Source organism: Notothenia rossii, assembly GCF_949606895.1.
Source record: "Notothenia rossii genome assembly, chromosome: 3".
Lineage (NCBI taxonomy): Eukaryota > Metazoa > Chordata > Actinopteri > Perciformes > Nototheniidae > Notothenia > Notothenia rossii.
Window position 1 is genome coordinate 80910961 of NC_136901.1, and position 17233 is coordinate 80928193.

At 38.1% G+C, this 17233-nt stretch overlaps 1 protein-coding gene across 3 annotated transcripts; it reads left to right on the forward strand.

Annotated features, from left to right (window-relative positions):
• Window positions 1-297: 297 nt before the first annotated feature.
• lamp2 (lysosomal-associated membrane protein 2) lies at window positions 298-14104 on the forward strand. Of its 3 annotated transcripts, none has more exons than XM_079670963.1 (9): window positions 298-485; window positions 2690-2805; window positions 3498-3708; window positions 3814-3975; window positions 4779-5308; window positions 6516-6623; window positions 7041-7095; window positions 7186-7356; window positions 12363-14104. In XM_079670963.1, exons 1-9 carry the CDS (start codon window positions 440-442, stop codon window positions 12503-12505), a joined length of 1542 nt encoding a protein of 513 aa, XP_079527089.1. In that variant the 5' UTR covers window positions 298-439; the 3' UTR covers window positions 12506-14104. The 3 variants fall into 3 exon arrangements, with proteins under 3 accessions (XP_079527089.1, XP_079527088.1, XP_079527090.1); XM_079670962.1 differs by having other exon boundaries at window positions 11553-12500; XM_079670964.1 differs by lacking the exon at window positions 12363-14104 and adding an exon at window positions 8429-11390 and having other exon boundaries at window positions 303-485.
• The last annotated feature ends 3129 nt before the right edge of the window (window positions 14105-17233 follow it).

Genomic DNA, 17233 nt, shown 5'->3' on the forward strand with positions numbered 1-17233 from the left:
ACAATTCTCAATCGGCGAGATTGAGTAGTAGCATATAATATGTTATTGTAATAGAAGTATGAAATGGGAATACTCAAGTAAAGTTCAAGTCCCTCAAAATGGTACAATACCGCAGTAAAATGTAGGCCTATTTTGTAACATTCCGTCACTGTTAATTTCCAATCACATGAAAGCAGCCCATTAGTACGCATTTTTTCAGCCGGACACCTTCACATTCCCGTGAGCCTTTTAAAACTTTATGATCATTAACTGGGTAAAAGGAGGAGATTTTAAGCTAAACCAGTTCAAACACCTCCTTCTGGTTTGAGACTGTCATATGACTCATTTCCTGGTACAGTCTGTGCCTCAGATCCCAAACACCGCTGACTGAGCGTCACTGTCGGGTTATTTTGTTCCATCTCATCTCCTGTGGCTGACACTCCGATACTACTCTGCGAAGATGTACCGATGTGCTACATTCGTTGTGTTTCTCGTCCTTGGAATTGGTACGTAACATCACCTTCATTTGTATTTAAATCTAAAGTAAAAACTGAGAAATATAAAAGGTTTTTTGGAACTGCTGCGATTAATGGTAAACTTATAACACTAGCCTGGGCCTGGTGCTTCCGTGCAGAGGCTAAGTGCTGCTCTGTTAAAAAACGAGATCGAAAATATGTCGTAATTGTCTGTGGTCTTCTGTTGAATTTATTTACATTGTCTTTAAGCGTGCCCTAAAATGAAATCACCACTATTCGAGGTGCAGTCCAGGCAGTCGTGATGTTCTAGCTCGATTGCTAATTGTTACCTACGTCAACAACATCTAACTGGAAACCCGCAAAGTCGCTATTAAAAGCTCAATAAACTATATTTAGCCTCAGATTTGTATTTCATATTATCATGCCAACGTATTAAAAACATATTGAAAGTGATTATAATTTCACCTTTAACGCTGTACTGCCTTCCCACAATGTGTTAGCCAAATTAGCGGTTAGCTTACTCGTTAGATAACAGTTGTTTTGAAGATGAGTTAATGATAAAATCATGAGTCATGTCTGCTGCTAAACAAGGTTAGCAAACACCAATGTTATTTGGGTAAACTGGCACTTTAAAACAAGTAGGCAACAGAACATGCATCAACAAAATCCTAAAGGGCTAAAATAGTTAGCATTAGCAACGGTTATGCAGTTTACAGTAAGTTAGCACGTGACAGTAACACTGAGCTAACGTCATTATGTAGTTAGGAAACTGGCTTAACTTAAAATCAATGTAGTTACATAACATTAAATAGATAGAAAGATATATAGATACTTTATTCATCCCAGATTTGAAAATTATTCAGTTATGCCATCAATGTTTTCAGGCACTAAAATATTTCAAAGGTGGAATATTGTATAATCATAATAAAATTAAAATGAACAGCACATATCTGCAGTAGAAAATACGTATATCAGAATTAGAATAAATGAATTCGTCCCACTGAGGGGAAATGTACATTTGTTACAGCAAGTAAAGAGCCAAAGATAGCTCAATTATGAATTTAAGAAGCATGCATACAAATATTAACGATAAAAGTAGACATTTTACAAAATACATATACATATTTACAGTTATATTTGTATATATAGCAGTTTTTTATGGTATGTATACATATATTGCACATACAGTAGGTAGTATTGCATAACAGGGTTGTTATAGTCTTTGTTGTTATATGTGTGTGGGGGTCTACCATATATCGCAAATAATACCCAACATAAAATATTCTGTATATGGTGGAATGTTCTGTTAAAGACCAATATATTATAGCAGACATATCACATTGGAAAGTATATACATTACTGTACATTACAGTTGTGCAATGTAGCTGTACATTTCTCATGGTTATGGAGAGGGAGAAACTAAAACTATGGAGCAGTGAGTTATCTGCCAGCCAGAGGTGATGTGTTGTATGAGGACTTTTATCTAGGTTTCTAGTGGAAATATTTTCGTTATACATTATAACGCGTTTAAAAAGGCGCTTGTATAAACCTTTCCCCATTAGACAGGCTCACAACATTTAAGAAATCTGTGTGAGAGAAAGGATGTACCAATTGTTAGTCAGATAGTTTCAGGTGATGTGAGAGTAAGGCCTATGTCTCTAGTTACAACTCAGCACTTCAGTGATGATACTGTTTTATTACAGCGAGATAAGACCTGTTTGAGTTGATGTCAGTGCTTTATGCTTTTATAATACATCGAGCCGCTGTTGAATTGATGACGATGCTTACTGCTAAAACCATATCGTAATGGACCTTGGCCTCTCTTCTGTTAAATGTTATACTAATTCTCAGAGTATGTAGAATGATACAAGATCTTATTGCAAGTATGACTAAAAATGTTGTTTGGGAATATTACTTTATTGTTTTCTAGTCCACTGAGGTCGACCTGGGTTAATATGATTCTTCAACTCATAAAAATAGCTCTTAAAAACACTTATGTGAAAATGTAAATTCCATTGGCTCTGCTCGTTATCCAATGCCTGATAGAGGATGCAGGTACTCGTGGTGTTTGTTTTTCTGAAAATACGTGGCTTCTTAGTCTCTATAGTATATTTGAGGTGTCCACGAATGCCCACTAACTTTAGATTTACTGAAGATATTAAACTATTGAATTACAGCTGGATTAATAATCATTAGAATATAAGAAATAATAGTATTTTTTCTTTTTCTTTCAGCGGTCCAGCTGTCAAACGGCACTGAGGTCAATGTCAAAGACAAAGACAACAATTTATGCCTCTATGCTAAATTAATGGTCAACTTCAGAGTCTCCTATGAAGTCGCCGTCAATGAGGTGAGTGTGTTGTTTTGGTCACAATAACCTCAAGATGACTATGTTTGGTATATTTAGTACATCAGGTTACACAGTGTTATTGTGAAGTAACTTTAGCAGCTCAGCTCTTATCAGCACGCCTCAGAGAACACTCGTCTGAGCTCTGCCATCACGGAAAGGGGAAATGAGGGAAGGCCCTACAAAAGAGATAGATTCTTGCAATTCAGCATTTCAGTTACTGAGTTTTCCTGCATGGATATCCTGCAATTGTTAAGTCCTGTCTTTCAAAACTAGTTCCCTTTGGGCAGTTTTTCTTCTCTACACTGAAAACGTGACTACTTTAATTGATCTTTCTTATCAGCTGTCCTATAAAAGTATTGTATTTAATGTCATGTTTACAGGGGAAGTGTTTAAGTTGATGAGGAACTGGTTATAAAATACGTTTAATTGAAGCTTCAAAATCGTTAACTCTTTTCAATTTTTTTATTTAGATGTTTGTTAGGACAATAAAAATGTGTATTCAAATAAAGCAAAAAAACCACAACTAAAGAAGCAGATACTATTGCATGAATTAAAAGAATACCGTTCCGAGTTTATCTGTCCAAGTAACTAAAACTCTCATGAGTTTAGTCTCTTTAAAGATAGCTTTTAATCAGTTTGACATCAAACTTGTATAATTAATTTAAATATTGTGACTCTTTACTCTCTGTCAGGTCTTAACAGCAGAGTTTGAACTCCCTGCCAGTGTCGCATCAGATGGAAGTACATGTGATAGCACAAGCTCAATGTTGAAGCTTAATTTTGGAGAAGGACACTCATGGAGTGTAAACTTCACCAGAGAAGGAAAAATCTACCAGGTAGACACCATCACCTTTTCCTACAACCTCAGCGACGCAAGCATCTTCCCTAACTCCACATCAACCGGTAACTTCCACACCACACAGTGCAAACAAAAAGACACATAACAATGAATAAACAATGATCACAGTCTTTGATCTGATGCTGATGTGTTTTCTGAATTTCTTATAGAAACCACAACAATCTATGTGAAGCCTGAAATCAAAGATGTAGGAGTGGACACCTTCTACTCATGCCAGAGTGAAGACACGTACGAAACTGATTCGGTCCGTCAGACGCTGCGGAACGTGCTCATACAGGCTTTTGTCATTAACAACAGCACAAGTGAAAACAGTAAGCACAGATTGACTTTTCAGGGTTACATTAAAAATCATCACACCACAGCAGCTGGTGGAAAGGCAAGGGGAGGAAACTGTAGGGAACATATCAAATCTGTCTGTCGCTTTGCTGTTCCATAGCACAAAAGCTATCACCTAATTTCATAACACTGTCTCTTCAAAGTCCTGATACTTATAATGATATGTGATTTTAGTCTAAGATCTTATCAAGTCAAGTATTTCTTTAATGCGATTGCATAATATCATTTGATCAGGTTATCCACTGCAGGCAAAATACCTGGCAGGCTTGGTGGTGTAACGATTTTATCCACCTGCGAAATGAAGGGATGTGGTTAATGACAAAAAAAATATTTAATCTGTTGAGTTTAAATGTTTTAGATCTCGCTAAATATATGATTTCATAATCTGAGCATAAATATTAAATAATCCGGAGATGTACAACTTCAATCTGGAAAATATTTAGTTTTTACTTCTATAATAACCCCGAGCATTTCTATCCTGCCCTTGGAGAGGACCGAGTTCGCCTCCTGGGCCCTGCCGTGGTGCCCCTGAGCAAGGCACCGGACCACCCCCCCACCCCCCCTCACTCCCCAGGCGCTGTACAATAGCTGCCCACTGCTCCTAGTACTAGACTCCTACTAGGATGGGTAAAAAGCAGAGAACAAATGTCACTGTGTTCTGTGTGCTCTGCATGTGTGACCATTAAAGAGGGTTTCATCCCTCTCAATATTATTACATCTCATCATGACTCAAACATTCTCTCCCTGGTTTACATTAATGTTCTATTCTCTCACACAGTTACTCTCTGTGCTGCCGATGTACCAACAACTCCTGCTGCTCTCATCGCTATCGTCCTCCCCACTACCACCACTACCGTCTCCCCCCCCACTACCACCACTACCGTCTCCCCCCCCACTACCACCACTACTGCCCCCACCACTACCGTCCCCCCCACTACCACCACTACCGTCCCCCCCACTACCACCACTACCGTCCCCCCCACTACCACCACTACCGTCCCCCCCACTACCACCACTACCGTCCCCCCCACTACCACCACTACTGCCCCCACCACTACCGTCCCCCCCACTACCACCACTGAGGCTCCCGTCACCAATTCTACTACCACCGATGCTCCCGTCACCAATTCTACCACCACCGATGCTCCCGTCACCAATTCCACTACCACTGCTCCTCCTCCGACACCCACCCCGACCCCCACCCTCCCTGCACCCACCACTGGGAAGTACAAGCTCCAGCCTGATGTCAACAGCACGGCCTGCCTGCTGGCCGACTTTGGCCTGCGGTTTAAAATCAAAGATGAAGAGGTATGTTCATTGATGCAGAATTACAAGGTTCAGGTTATTTAATTGTACCCGTAGGTAGATTTGGCTTACAGATAGAAGACAAGGGATCCATTATGACACGCATTTGAAAACAACACAGACATAGTAAAAAAGGTACCACATCTAAAGACACTTTAAAAACATTTTAAAATCCACTTGTACAAATATGAGCAATCCAGAGTGCAAATGATCAATTGAAGTCGGGCTACTCAATTAATCGTATTTTAATCGCAATTACGATTTTGGCTTGCAACAATTATGAAAACAACATAATCGAAATAAAACGATTATTTATTTATTTTTATTGGTTTTTCAATTGAATTATACTTAAAGGTGGGGTAGGTAATTTCGGAGAATCCAGCTCGAGTGCGCTATAATTTAAAAATACACAACCGGAGAAAATCTGCCACTTCCTTACAGAGCCCCTCCTCCAACACACACGAACGCGCACATGACCAATGAGGGCACGAGATAAGTTTGTGCACGAGATTGAAGGCTGAAAGGCAGGTAGGCCATCCAGTTACTTTACCCGGGCCGGCTAAAATGATTGGTCGTGCTTTTTACAGTACTACGGCTTTTTTTAATGGATTTTTTGTCAAAGCACTTCAGATATTCATTGCCATCGGGATGTTAAGAGCATTCCATGGAATATATCAAAAAGTGTATCTCGAGCCGGTTTCTCAAACTTACCTACCCCATCTTTAAAGTTCAGGGTAATTAACTGTGAAAAACACACTGTTCAAATATTGTTTTTCAATATATGGATGTTTTCAAAGTAAATGGATAATCGTTATTAATAATCATGATATCAATTGTTGACCCAAATAATCAATATTATGATTTTTGCCTTAATCGAGCAGCCCTACATTGAAGTACAAACATCTTGTATAAATCTATAGAACATACAAATAATATGTATTAAATGGATATAAGGGGAGAAAGGAATAAGCATAGTAAGACATGGAAGAGGATGTGTTGTTTTTTTTTAATTAAGGTGTTTAAGGTCAACGTTAAGGTCAATAATGATTTTGCAATACAAACAAATGCATGAAATACTTATGTGTAATGAGTTTGCTGGGTAATCTTGTTTTGCTTTCTTACTAATCTTATCTGTTTTTACATGTTCAGAGTAAAAGTCTAATCCAGTCCTTTTGCTGATTTGAGTGTCCTCCACCCTTATTGTCCCCAGATGAACTTTGAGCCTAATGGGACCGCAGTCACTGGGAAATGTGAGATGAACAGCAGTGAGCTGGTGTTGACGTCCAGCACAGTAACCATCAAGTTCACTTTCACCAATGTAAGTCTGATAGATTTTAGAATAATGATAACTAAGAATTGACTGTCTTGTCAAATTATTTAAAGTTCACATTGCTTTTATCCAGCCAGCTAGTTGATATGTGCTCTTATGTTGTTTAGGGTTTAAGCTGGTTAAGGTGTAGTTGAAAAGTTGCTGATTATGGTGACAATTAATACACTAAAATTCCATTCACACCAATTTGTGTGTTTTTAATCTAGTCATAAACACGTGTATGTATTAGTAATGCATATTTTGATTATCAGTTGATCACTTATCTCTGAAAAAGAAAAAGGTGAACTGTTGTGAACAGGCTTTCCTAATGGCTAACTCAGTGTTCACCTTTTCGTGTTTGAAAGCGTTCCTAGGGGGGATTATAGTGGGACATAATTATTTTGACGCATATTTTCGTCTTTTCAGGATACCAAGAAATTCCGCCTTCATGCTCTGAACGTCACAGGAAAGACAAGCTCTGGTAATTTTAAGCCTCATCTACCCACATAAACCAGACCCCACACCGAGAGGCAAGCTTACGTTGACGTTATCTTTCTGTGTTTCTTTTAAGGTGTGGAGTTTTCTGCCGCCAACACCAACCTGACTCTGTGGGAGGCGGTCATCGGCAGCTCCTACATGTGTAACAAGGAGCAGAACTACACCATCAACGCCGATCTCAGCATCTACACCTTCGAACTCAGAGTGCAGCCCCTTGCAGTCAAGAAGGGTATCTTCAGCACAGGTAGGTTATTCTCTAATTCTCTAATTTAAAGTCATATAGTGGAGAAAAGGCTAATTCTGGTAAAAAAACAACAGGATGATCTTCTTAGTTTGTACAAGCGCTACTTACAGTATTTCAGTTAAAAGGTTATTTATTCAGAATAGTCTATATCTGGTCATATGATCATACATTTTTGGATGGTAAATAGAAATGGTATGCGGAACATTTTATTTACAGTATACAAATAGAGATTATTATATTTGTTAAATTACAAGTGGCACAACAATCACTGTAATGCAGCGTCCACACAGCGGCGTGCGTTGAAGCTTGCCGGTGGGCGTGTCTGAAACTCCACCAACAACCAATCACATAAATCTCCCGCCCCGGACACACGAGCATGCGGTTTGATTGGCTAGAGCTTGTACTGGCATATGATTTGATTGGCTGACGCTTCCGTCGAAGCTTCAAAAGTTTAACATTGCTCAACTTTTGAAGCGAGCAACGCGAGCAAAGCGAAGCGACGGAACCACAATGCAGTTCGGCAAAGCGTGACATCACCCCATTAAAAGTGAATGGGAAGAAATGTGGAAGCTTCAATGCACGCCGCCGTGCGGAAGGGCCGTTGGATGATCTCAATTTGGTTTAATCAGATGTTTAACACTTCGGATAGTTTTTTCAAAGACGAAATTACGTTCTTTTTTTATGACCTCAAAGCAAGTCTCAGACTGTTACAACATTTTTAAGAAATTTGAAAATATTTTGTGACCCCGCCCATCAGATTTTTTCCACTGGACACATTTTTTTATTTTGGATCCACTGGTTTAAATCCTCAGAGACAATCCCATTTCTAATCAAGTCCATCCTAGACTAATGTCAATCTTCTTCATCCAACCTACCTCCTGCAGCCCATCTCCATTTATAAAAAGTGCATCTATCATGCCATCCCAATTCATTTAAATAATCAGTGTGTAATGTGACACCTTTAACGTGTTTCAGATGAAATGTTGTGTTTAAGCACAGCTGATCCTGCTGCTGTGTTGTTAATCAGAAAATCACTCCTTCACGTGTTGACCTACTCTCTTTTCATCTGCAGCTCATGAATGTTCATTGGATGACACCAGCATCCTAATCCCAATCATTGTTGGCGCTGCTCTGGCCGGCTTGATTCTCATTGTTGTGATCGCTTACATGATTGGTCGAAGAAAGACTTATGTTGGATATCAGACCCTATAAATCCAGATTGCAATCAAAATCACGGGGTTCCCAAGCCTGGTCCTTGGGGTTCATGTGCAATTGTTGAATTGGCAAATAACGATCAAAGAAATCCAAAACTAAAGTCTCAGCTTGGATAACATTAGATGCAGTATTGAAGTTATTGGTCGTTATGACACTTGAAATGCAAATGGGTATATTTTTTAATTGCAGTATCCTAATCGGTCTTTAATGATACTAGAATCCGGACTGAGATCAAATGGAGCGTTTGGTGTTTTTCTCAAGGACCAAGCTTGTCTACCCCAAATGTTCTTTTTTGTTTTCAAGATGTTTTGTCTTTCCTTTTTTGTTGTGTTGTTTTGTTATTGAGCAAGTGCAAAATCCACAAACCTTTAGCTACATTTCATAGTCAAATCCAACACAATATACAAAATATAAAGCTCCTATACTGGTACAGTGCTACATTTCAAATAGTCCCTGCACATTAATTTTAACGCATTCTCCAGATGCATGAGAACATTTCAAATGAGGATTCTGCCCTTGCTCTACAGGCATTCCCTTTTTGATTTCATTTGTCATTATTTAATCTTTGTGCACATTTTTTGTTTTTACTTCCGTTATGGTTCGATGTTGCATCCCCATGTTTATTTACATAAGACATAAAAGAACGTTCATTTTCAACATTTAATTCTCAAATTAAAGAAAGATGGTCGATCAGCTTTTCTTTCTCTGTTCCCAGAAACTCCTTCAGAGGGATGAAGGTCTAGTCTATTTTCAAAGTAGTCAAGGGAAATGTAGCCCATGTTTTCCCCTGTAGAGCAGGAGGAACCTTGGATTGTCCTGATTATGTTGCTACAATCATCAGATGGTCAAATTAAAGTGTTTGTTGATTAAATCTAAATTGACCTTTTTGAATGGAGGACATTTTGGTTTCCAAGGTGGCACTAATGACCCTAACGATGGCTCATTGGCATTAAAGTGCATAGACAGGTCATCGTTTGTGGTATTAATTACACCTGTGCTTTTCCTGCTGTATCAAACATGTTTTCAGATGTCTCTTAAATTTGCACACGCTCCAGTCAGAGAATAGAAAGCGCACTTGTTTTATTTTCTTACAGAATACATTTTGGCATTAGGTTTAGAAAAGGGAAAGTTTGTTTTGTAGATATTCCCCATCATGAAGATATCTACATTTAAATGCACTAAAGCGCTCTTTACTTTTTTGCTTTATGTTGTGACATTATCTAATCTGTGTATAGATTTGAGGGCTGCCGCTGGATCAGGGCGACGTTAAAAACCCCTGAAGACATTGATTTGAATCTTGAGCATTCCTCTGTAACGTTGAATGTTCATGACTGAACAAATACCGTTTAAACAAAATGTCCTAAAGTTTTATTCATGAGTAGTTTATTACAATAGTTTGATATTTTCTTAAATATGTTCTTGCTTTCAGAGAGTTAGATTACAATAATTGCACCGTCTGTATTCAATATGTAGCAGGAGACGGTTAGCTTAGCACAAAGAGATGAAACAGTTCAGAAGAGCTAGCCTGGTTCTGTCCAGAGGAAGCTACTAAAAAGTCACTCAGAAAGCACATCACTTCTACCAAAGCCGTTCCCTTTAGTGAAAATGAATGCGTGTTTCCAAAAAAAGTAATAGTTTGTTCCTTGGCCAATGCTGCATGTTCCTACCGAGTCACAGGCCACTCGTTTTTTCTGTGAAAGATAATTTAACCAATCTGAGAAACAGAATTTTGGTGAAGCTAAACCTGCCTACTGGAACATCTAAAGCTTACTTTTTATGTATTAAAATGTTTATTAAGAGTGGCATTGACCATCTCATCTAACTCCCTGTACAAAAGCACAAAGGGTATTTCCCAAAATGTCAAACTATTCCTTAAAATGTTGTTCTTATCCAATTCATCATCTCTTGGTGCGGTTTGATCCGAGAAAAAACAAGCCCTCATTTGTCAAAAAAAAAAAAGGATTAAAGAACCACTGAAGTATGTGATGTGATCTCATGTCAAATAAACACAAAGCGTTGGCATCGTGTTTCATGTAGTCCCTCGTAGAAAGAAGCTGAAAGCAGGTTTTCAGGCGCTTGAAGGTGAGGGAATGAGTGCAGAGTGCAGTGATGCAGAATCAGGGACAGAGGAAAGCCCCAGAATGTGTGTTTCTTTAATGATAGAAAGCCAAGGTTACACATGGCATTAGCTGTGTGTTGTTGCTTAATTCGAGCATCTAGTGTTGTTTACTGTTGGCTTTGTCCCAGCTCTTCAGAACTGGAGCAGAGCAGACGGTGAACCGCACTGAATACGAGTTTTTCTTTTTAAAGTTGCTTCCAAGTGATTGTACATGTGTACGAGGAATCGCTCCTAATCAGATATGAGCTTTCATTTTTGCTTGTGATTGTCTTGATGTATTTCAGCTTTGTATGAACTCAGTTGCCTTAATTACAAAGATGGTTTTGCAGCAATGGTATAAATGTCAAACTGTTTCTCAACGTTAGTCTCTCTTGTTCTTAATAGCAGATTCATTATAATTATAGCTGTGCCTTGCTCAGTGATAGCTTTCTGTTTTGTTCATTCAGTTACTCAAACTATATATATATATACATATATATTTTTGGCTTCACCAGTGGAGTACATTGTTCAGTAAAAGGGAATTTGTGCTGCAAGACCATCTTGTTTAAGATCAATTCATGTGTTTTTGTGGATACATTTCATCTCCATTCTCTCACACTGTTACAGATATAATTCATTGTATTTCAAATTGTGTGTCAGACTGAAGTGAAGCTTTTTAGTCTTTTAAGTTTCAAGGAAATAAAAGTGTTGCTGCCCTGGACGCCTGAGTACATATTTATTCCTTTTCTTAAACTGTCACTGCTTTAAATACTTCTTTAAGTCAGAGCAGGTTTCCTCTTTCCTTCAGCTGGTGTAACTATTATTTATTTTGGTTCCTCTGTTGCGAGACGTTCACCTCTCTGCTCTCTTCACTCCCGTCTAGCTGAGGATTGCCAGGCTGACGGGGACAGCTTCCTTGTTCCCATAGCTGTCGGAGTTTCCCTGCTTGTTCTCATTCTTATCGTTCTGCTGGCCTATTTCATCGGGAGAAAGAGAAACATGACCGTCGGCTACGAGTCTTTCTAGTTTAACTCTCCTCATTCAGATCTTAAACACTTAATCTCTGCCTTTGTCTTCAAATGTGTTGTCATTTCCATGTAGTGTTTAGTGCTGTTGTCTGCCTGACCGTATTGGTGAAAGAATGGTAAGGTGTTTTGGGAAATGTTAAATAGATAGATTTGTAAGGTTAATTTGAAGTTTAGAAACAGACTCAACATGTTATCTAATGTGTCTTTAAGTTGAAAATCAGTGATGTAAAAATAAAATGTGGACTTATTACTGGCAACCTTAAATATAGTCTTGCATAGCATTTCATAATTGGATAACAGCTGTTAATGTACTGAATATATCAAAGTCTAATAATATGAAGAATAGTTTCACGGTGCTGACGCTGCAGAAAAGTGTTTTAATTTTTGCGCATTTCCTAAAATGTCTGACTATTCTTTTACGATTTGGTTTTTGCTCATCCTGCCTGACATGAATGTTCAACAAGTAATAACCACTTGAGTGATTTCCTTGTTGTGCTCTTTGAATATCTATTAACCATGACCTCTAATCTGATACACTTTTGTAGGTTTCTTGCTGCTCTGCCTTCTTTTTGGACTGTAAATCACCTAAATCTCTGTCTGAATAACATTTCCTGCTGACTGAACCACTAACCTGCTGTCTGTCTGTCTCTCTGTCTGTCTGTCAGCTGAGGAATGCTTCCTGGACTCTGATTTGAGTTTTTTGGTGCCCATTGCAGTGGGCGTGGCGCTCAGCTTCCTAATCATCCTTGTGCTTATCTCTTACCTGATTGGCCGGAGGAAGAGTCGCACTGGCTACCAGTCTGTATAATCCAACCTTGCTTCTTCTTCCTCTTCCTCTCACTTCCTCTCCACCCTTACTTCCCCTAAAAACACCTTCCATGCCCACCAGTGCATCGAAAGCGCCTCAAACTTCCTGCTCATTTCAGTTTTACCTAAAAGAAATCCTTTAACTTATTTCTCGTAAAACTTTATCCCAGCAACCAACCCCCGATGGTTTCCTTTGTTTTTGCTTTAAAGCCAATAACTAAATCAAGTACCAAAACGTTTATGATCAATATTGCATCGTTTGATTGTAGATTGCATGTTTTAAAAATTACATTTACGGCTTCGAGTAGCTGTCCACCTCCTCCCCCCCCCCCCTCCTCCTTCTGAGAGGCTTTTTCCCTCTCGGTTTCTGTGCTGTATAATAATAATAATAATAATAATAATACTATATGTGTAAATTACTCTCTTGTATAGAATGATTTGATTTTTGATGATGTGAATGTAATGAGAAAGCTCCACTATTGTTATTCACATCCCAGGCTCTGCTGTTTTAATGTCATTTAAACTGAATCAAACACTTCCTGTTGCTCATACAGTCACATAATTGTAGTTTGATGAAAGGGACACTAACTAAGACACTTTACCAGCAATGGGACCAGTTTGTTATTTTAGGTGAGGTTTCTGTCACTTGTGTAAGAAAGATTTATTTTCTTGAAATGAACCCTAATCTTCAAATATTTACAATTGCAGTATTTGTTTAATTAGCCTCATCATGTAGTTGTTCCATTTGAAGTCACCCCAAAATTAAAAATGCATATTTCTCCTCTCACCTGTAGTACTAAGTTTTTGTGCATATAGTTCAAGTATAAGTTGCAGGGTGTTGGAGAAAGCCTCCTAGATGGCACTCGGGCCTAAAACGCTACATTTGAACATCTCAACAGTAATGTCTCTTTCTAGAAATCATGGCTGGTCTCTCAGGATCATTCTCAGACCTTGTAGGAATTATTTTCTATTTCACAAAACTATACCCACCATCCCAGAGAGGAGGTTCTTTTGAAGAAATAAAATACTTCCTTCATAAAACTCTTCCAACATGGGCTGTGGATTATCTTGAGTAACAGATTTGGGATGGCTGTCAAGAGACATTGCTCTTGAGTTTCTTAAATGTATAATTTAGGCGTTTTTTTCAATGTAGGCCGAGTGCCATCTTGTTCCATTTTTACTGAAGAAGGCAGACATCTCTACAGCTTAAACCCCAACATTTGGCAACCTACAGAAAAACTATTGATATATAGTACTACTGGTATAGAGGAGAAGTGAGTGATATTGATTTTGGGGCGAACTATCCCGTTAATTTAAACCTACGTTGGTCACCAGGATCTTGGTTGAATGTACATTTCTCCCTGCACTACCCTCCATGTGACAGTTCAGAGACATCAGCAGAGTGGAGACCATGAGTAATATTTAATTTATATGATCCTCAGTTCTGTACATTCGATCGCTCCCCTCTGACAGTTTTGTGCCTTTCTGTTGTGCACCTCTGAGTTTCTTGCTTAAAGCTTGTCTCCACCTGATGAGGATTGTGATATGATGAGCTTGTTCAACACAAGGGGGGGGGGAATCAAATAAAGTTTTGTTCTTGTTTTGTATCACTGTCGTTCTTTTCTCCTTGTAGTGTGTAGTCGCTGTAGAGGAAGCTGCTGAGTCTTGTGACTGAGCTGAACTCAAAGGTTAATGGTTGGGAACATTCATACTGCTGAAGGACACAAAATGTCCGTTCAACTTTGATCAACAATGTGATTGTTTGTACAACCTAAAGCTTGACTCACTGGCAATCAGGGGGTTATGCAGGTTAACACACAGAGGTCACACCAGTTGATTTGGTAAATAGTGAACGGACTGCTTTTTATATATAGCGCTTTATCCAGTTTGTATGACTCATCAAAGCGCTTTACATAAACAAGGCATCATTCATACAGATGAAGAGGCCACCATACATGGGGTCATTTGGTCAAGGAAGCTCACACACAAACACCCCACCTTGTGATTTGTGGACATTGGCTTTACTTAAATAGTTTGGTGTCCCTCAGACCTCACTGTTGTAAATTGTAAGAAATAAAAATAAATTCCTGAATTATCTAAAACCTATGTAAATAATGTCCTACTTTTATATTGTGTTAACTGTAATTTCGCCCTCTAATAGTGTTTTATTTGGCAGATAGTTTACAAATGTTTACATTACGGTCAACTTTTATATTTTCAGTCTTTTAGTTCCGTTTTATTTTCTATTTTGAGATGTTTATAGTGTAGGCTATACTTGTTTATTTTCTACTCTTTTTTGATTTCTAATTATGTGCAATACTTTGTTTTACGTGCTGCTGCAACGAAAACGTTCAATATAAAGAATATCTTATCTAAAAAAATAAAGGTTTTCAGGGGAATTAACACGTTTGTCTGCAAAAGAGCAGGCCCAGTTTGCGGCAACGCTGAGAAAATACTCACATGGCCACTTTGGAATAAACTATCTCCAAAATTGTTGAATTAATTTTGGCAAATTAGTCTAAAATAGTCATGTTCGCCCTGATGTCCTTGGTTTTACCCTGAATTGCTATGATTAACTTTAACACATGTATGGTTTTGAGCGAGATGTCTATACAACTCAACCCGGTATCACGGCAAGACGTGAACATGTGACGATTTACCATGCTGGGACCTGGGACACGTGAAGATGTCACGATTTCGTCCCTTCAAACGTGACGGTTACACGGTATTGTTAACCCATGTTAACCAGTGGATAAATAACCGGAAATGCCAAGCAAATGCTACCCCGACGTAATGATTTATTTTTTAATAGTCACACTCGATTACGCCAATTTTCTTGTTTCCCCAGCTAGTCGACACCTCTTTTAGCAGAAACAAAGGCTACGTTAATGTATTAAATCGATGTTAATCCATGCGTGTGGATGTGGAATTAACGGACGTGACGTTGTGCGATTGAGTCGCCAGCAGGTTGCCAGGCAACAGCTTGGGTTCATGTTAATTTACAAACTCTTCAACTACAACCGTAGTTATATTTAAAAACATGTTAGAAGGCCTCACGAAATATTTTAATGCAAATTAAAATGTAAATGTGAAGGAATGTATGTATAACAAAATACATCGGTGATAAACGAAACCGGAAACTAACGTAGGCAAGATCCTCAGCTCGATGATTGGATGGTTTAGCTGCAATGCATGCTGGGATTTGGTGTTTATGTGATGTGAAATCTGAAAACGTTTTTTAAAAATAAAATAATACTTTATTCCGAGTATGCTTGCTTTTCTCTTTGAAATTCATCACATAACGGCATTGTAATACATGGTTCGGCTGCATTAAGTATTACATATCTGCCGTAATTCTCTATTTATAGAGCCCTGCTGAGAAGACTTCGAAACAAACAGGAGAACTGCCGCCAAAACTGAAAACGTGACGTGGATCATAAATATATAAGCAATTAAACAACATCTTACATTTATTTTCACACAATACGTCTCCTGGCATTATCAACACTAATTCGGCTGACTTTTATATTGAATCCAATTGGTAGATAGGCTGTATTTACACCATAACGGTGCAGAGCTGATAGAAAGGGACATCTGGTTGTTGAAGAACGTTATTGAATTTCATTATTTTATTTTATATTAATAGGATCCCTATAAAGTATATTCATTACTCGTTATTCTCTACTAATAGTTCATTAAAGACTGTATATAATGACTAGTTTGCACACCCATTTCAAGATTTTCTAAGCTAAGCTTTATTGACATATCATAGTATACACAACTACGGCGTAGTTATGCTATGAATGAAAAATGTGGGTTGCAGGTTCCTCAACAGTACATTACAAGACATCTATCAATATGTGTGTACACCTCCTCCACCATTAAACTGTCATTCTGCACATTTCTTATACTATCTACATATCTTATAAGAGTATAATACAATATCAGTGTAATAATAAACAAATAAGTGCTAAAACATAGTTAACATTGCAGGAAAGCAATATATTAGACGTTAAGTACTTTATCAGGCTTAATATTTATCTGTAGATATAAATATCACGGTGTGTGCTGTGTGCTCTGCATATGTGACCATTAAAGAGGGTTTCATTCCTCCATATTCTTCTTCTATACCCCCAATGCTTTTTTCTTATTCAAAAGAAGACCTTAACCCAAAGTACTCTTTAATGTTTAAATTAAGCCTTATTAGTTTGTCTGCTATGCACATCCTCCTATTAATATCTATTAATACAATAATACAATTCAATAACGTGCTTTAACCACCAGGTGTACCTTTCTATCAGCTCTGCACCGTTATGGTGTAAATACAGCCTATCTACCAATTGGATCAAATATAAAAGTCAGCCGAATTAGTGTTGATAGTGCAAGGAGATGTATTGTGTGAAAAGAAATGTAAGATGTTGTTTAATTGCTTATATATTTATGATCCACGTTTTCAGTGTTGGCGGCAGTTCCTCATGTTTGTCTAGAAGTCTTCTCATCAGGGCTCTATAAATAGAGAACTACGGCAGATATGTAATATTTAATGCAGCCGAACCGTGTATTACAATACCGTTATATGATGACTTTCAAAGAGAAAAGCAAGCACACTCGGAATAAAGTATTATTTTATTTTTAAAAAACGTTTTCAAATGTTATATCACATAAACACCAAATCCCAGCCTGCATGGCGGCTAAACCATCCAATCATCGAGCTGAGGATATTGCCTAC